Source organism: Dysidea avara, chromosome 1 (genome assembly GCF_963678975.1).
Source record: "Dysidea avara chromosome 1, odDysAvar1.4, whole genome shotgun sequence".
Taxonomy (NCBI): Eukaryota; Metazoa; Porifera; class Demospongiae; order Dictyoceratida; family Dysideidae; genus Dysidea; species Dysidea avara.
The window spans coordinates 56,271,839-56,276,823 of record NC_089272.1 but is presented as its reverse complement, the minus strand read 5'-3'; the positions used below and the strand labels follow the sequence as shown (position 1 = coordinate 56,276,823).

Sequence of the window (4,985 nt, the reverse complement as noted above, 5' to 3'; positions counted from 1 at the left end):
TTAAAATTAAGAAACTTCCAACTCTCTGATTTGATGTTCTCCCTTAGCATTTTGAGTTCATTAGCAAATGTTTCAGGTGATGGGCGTTCATTATTCTCAGCATTGCTTAGCTTCTCTTCCAATTGTTTTCTAGAATAAGCTAAGTATTTCAAGCCATTTGCAAGGTAATCCAAATACTTTACTTTTCTTTCAATTGTAGTGTTTTCAAGTTTACTGGACCACTCCCTTGTAATGGTTAGATTTCTTGACACATGTACAATGATAAAAGTCAAAATAATTCTGACTAAACAATAAATCAGTACTGCTGTAAGATAGATCAGGATTAACCCTAGATATATAGTTTTATAATATGTGTCAGTTCTTGAATCATCGCGGCAATTCCACAACACTTTATCTGATACTCCTCCAGAAATTGAATGGTTTGTCCATTCAGAATTAATTCTGAATGTTCTTTTGCTATCTTCGTCTCCCTCAGCTTCCTGGACACCTATTTGCCTGAACTGCGCAACGAGTGCGGTGTAGATGGTTGTCAAAATTAGAATGATTTTCAAGTCTGCTGCATAAACAGCAGCTGGTACATGATTAAAGTGAAAGAATATGTCTTTTAAATTAAAAAAACAGCTTAGTAGCATTTGAAACGCTGATGCCATGGCAAACTGCAGCGTTGTATAAACAGTTTAGCTATACTGTGCGCTAAAATACTGCGTAATATATACACTCTGGGGATAGGTTAAACAATGGTGCGGTGCATGTGTACAGTCTAGATGCATGCATGCAAGGGAATTTGCATGTGTATGCGCATGCAGTAACTTTTTCTTGTATGTAGTAGCTACTCCTGAAAGTTAAAATGTGTTAGAAGTTACTTCTTTAGTCTATCGTACGGCTATATAATAAACGTTGGCATGTATATATTATTATTACTATTATTATTAATTGTATGGATATACACTCAGTACAAATAATTATGTAGAGTTAGGCTGTAAGCCTTTGTTCATATCCATATCCTGAACTAGACCAATAGTCATCTAACTCCGACTTGAAGGAAGCGATAGTATGAGCTGAGACTACTTCCTGAGGCCAACTATTCCAGCTGTTAATGATACGTTGGGTAAAAAAGTTAGATCGAGTGTGAGATTTAAAAAGCTTCATGTGATGACCTCTAGTGTTGCTGACATCAGTTAAAGTAAAGAACTTTGTAGGGTCTATCTCATAATACCCATTCAGTATCTTGAAGACCTCAATGAGGTGACCACGCTGGCGTCGACGAAATAAAGTGTAAAAGTCTATATACTTTAACCTCTGTTCATATGGTAAGTGTCCAAGGCCCCTAACCATCTTCGTAGCCCGCTTTTATACGATAGGTTAAGTCGCGGGTTAAGTTTATACGCGTATGAGATATCCAATCAGGGGCGGATCTAGGATTTATAAAAGGGGAGGCTAACTCAAGGTCTAATCTCTTGGGTAGATGTGTGCGAAGCACACTTCCCAGCATGCGAAGTATGCTGGAACTAGGGGGGTCTGGGGGCATGTCCCCCCAGGAAAATTTTGAAAAATAGATGCTAAAATACTGCAATTTGGAGACATTTCCACATAATAATATTTTCTGCCTGTAGATATTTTATATACTGCCTTTAGATTATAGGTATGGCTCTCTGAAGCATTTTGCTAATGAAAAAGTTTGGATAGGTACAGACAACCAAGTATATGATGCACCCCTCTCACAATTGCACAACACTGAATAGGTGCATGTTAGAATAATAATGTTGAAAGTGGAAAAATTTGAACTTTGGACAATACAAGATTGAATCTGAGAGCATTTTCAATGGAAATTGTGTACCTGAATTAAGTATTGCCATACATATTAACTACACAAGTAGATGAATGAAGCCCTTTAAACAGACCAATGCACTTCATTGTACGTATAGGTGCAGGCAGATTTGGAAAAATTCCATAACAGAACCTACTACATGTTTCCAGTGAATGTTCTATTAGAGTAGTTAGCTGACTGCTCTATTAGAGTATCTCGATCTTGTACACCTCCAATGCTGATTCGAGTTCTTATTGCATAAACTTTAGCATAAATGCACTGATAATACCTTGGAAAGATGTTTATAAGGTGGTTTTATGAGTATTTGTATTATCAATGATCATATAATTATGCTAAGACAAAATTTCGTTGTAATACTCAGCATATTGATCAAGTAAAGCTTAAATATGAAGGGGGGGCTTCAGCCCCCAAAGCCCCCCCTGGATCCGCCCCTGCCAATGGCGGATCCAGGATGGGGCATTTGGGGCAAATGCCCCCTCCCCGCCTTGTGGAGCCAGCTATACTTCTGATTAAAATAGCTCCTAAACTTTGTCAGGCCAAGGTCAGTTTATCAACTCATGCCTGAAAATATGCACATTTTACTAGCATTTATTACAAATTCACCTCGAACCAAAGTCGAACTAGCTGTAAAATAGTCACCCAGCACCTTCGTACGTAATAAGCGCCTCTAAAATAATTATCGTGTTGTTGTTGTTTAAGACATTCAGAGCCTTTAAAACAGCTTTTTTAAGACTTCACAACCATCTGAAAAGGCCAAAATAGCAAAAATCAACAGTGAGACACTATGAGGTGACTTCAAAAATACTGAGAATGTGGCTCTTCCCAACCACCTACAACTTACCCTGTTTGTGCCTCTCCCCTTGCCAGCTCCTGGATCCGCCCCTGATATCCCATACGCGTATACCTATACGGGATTCCTATACGCGTATGGGGTATCCCGCATACGTGCGTAAAGGGCGCCCATACCGCACGTATGGGTCACTACCGTACGCAAGGAAAATTTGACGAATTTTACGAATCGGTTTAATTCGTCAAATTTAAATTCGTCAAATGTTTATAAGCGCCCTTAAAAGTACAGGTTTTGCCTACAATTTCTTCATTTTCGTCAAATCTGCTGAAGTCTGAATTCGTCAAATTTTTTTGACGTCAAAATTTCCTTGCGTACGGTATCTTAAATCGATCTATTTGCTAAAGCAGAGAGATGATAAAAACTCATTCTAAAACCTTGTAGTTAATCAACTAGCTAGCTAGCTGAGCCTAACAAATCTACTCAAGTCCTGACAGTTTCATGGAGTGGCGGATCTAGATGGGTTTCTTTAGTTTCGACATAATCCCCTTTCAAACTTAGCTGAGTAGCAATAGCAATTGTAGTAGAGACTGAGCTGTGTTAGCAATTTATCATGAAAAAACTACTACTATACTATACAGTATTTCAAAGCTAGCTATATGCATTCAATTAGCATCCATTATAGCTATTCAACCCCCAACAAAACTTCACTTTTAATTTTACAGAGATGCTATAATAGAACAGTCACTCTAATAAAGCAGTCAGGCTACAACTTGATAGTACAACTCTCGCCCTAGTTAGTTTATTTCACAGTCTAAAATATTTATTTTATTAAAGGTTCACAGAATAAATGCTGAAGGTCTACAAGACTCGATGGTCCTGTAGCCTGAAAACAAATTAAACTACGTGCAGCTATGCATAAAATGTGTGCATGCATGAATTACAAGTAAATTGTGTTGAGTCACTGATCAGAGTTAGCTAATTGTGTTAAAAGTGTGAAAATTAGTTAAAACTGTAATGGCTGAACATCGATAACATGGACAGACAGTATGAAAGTTTCAGGGTAAATCAGGTCTTCCCGGTATAGTTTATAAATACTGCTTAAGTTTATGTACTAAAGAGATGTGTCATTTACAGGTAGATGGTTTCACAGTCTGACATTTCTGCTGAAATAGAAGTGCTGGTGTACTCAAGTCGAGTTTTTAAATTTGTAGTCATTTAAATGATTTGATATGAATTTTGTTGCCCTGCTGCGAATGCGTTTCAACGTGAGTATATGTAATTGTGGACAGTTATGTGCTACATTGCTATCCTTGGTGCCCATTTTCCCAATTTTCCACCTATTTTCCAGCATTTTGCTCTTTGCTTTTACCAACATATTTTTTCCAAATTTTTTGCTTGCAAAATCAGTACAACCCTATTCCTTAGTCAGATCTCAGTTGCTCTATTGTTCTCATGCAGCTATGGAGTCCACAGTTACATTTTTAAAATATAGAACATGTTTTAACAAAATCACAATTGTTCTAATCGATATTGTTATTGATTAGAACAATTGTGATTCTGTTTCTATGTTAGGGTTTCCACTCTAAATAGGAAGGTGCTTCATTTTGTTGTTTCTGGAGATAGCTTCAGTCCATGATGCAGCTACCTTAATTAATTTTAATGGTAAATAATCACTCTCCAGCAAAGTTTCAATGTTAAATCTTACCTTTTGCCTTTAAATTAGAAATGCAACTGAAGCCACATCTATACGTAGTTGCAAAAGCTCTAAAGCATTAAACTATTTTATAGAGGCACTTATTACATAATAAGATGCTAGGGCAGCAGTCTCAAGTGATCTGAGGTTTAATGAGTGTTTTCCACTATAAACGTATATGTCTTTGGTCAAATAATATCCTGACTTTGGTTTACTGAGTTTAGAAAAGCATCAGCAGCTTACCAAATAATTCAAAGCTCTTACAAATAAGGTTCCATGGAACCCTTTGAACCCCCTTGTATCCATGTACCCCTGAATAATTCAATGTACCAGCATATTTGCATGTACATCAATTTTACTGCGTTGAAAGTAAAACAACACTAATACTGAATGTTTAATGTAATCAATACAACTGTACACAAATACTCTACAGCTGCATGCATATAGCTATGTGTAGTGTATAGTCAAGGTCAAGATGATCTTGGATTTAGTTATGCCTGTTTTTATGCATGGGCCGAATCCTTTTTTTCTTGAAATACTTCACATCAAACTGATCAAAAAATTTATTGTTTTCTGAATCATCATATTGAATTATAACCCATGGAGTGCCTTTGGGTAGCCAGGTTATCAAATAGGTCAGAAGCAATGCTATAATTACACAAACGTACAGACAG

General features: G+C 36.9%; 1 protein-coding gene across 1 annotated transcript; it reads right to left on the bottom strand.

The window, feature by feature from the left end:
- Positions 1–972: 972 nt before the first annotated feature.
- LOC136247766 (uncharacterized) lies at positions 973–1,335 on the bottom strand. Its single transcript, XM_066039595.1, has one exon. The coding sequence runs from the start codon at positions 1,333–1,335 to the stop codon at positions 973–975; it is 363 nt and encodes a 120-aa protein (XP_065895667.1).
- Between the last annotated feature and the right edge of the window lie 3,650 nt (positions 1,336–4,985).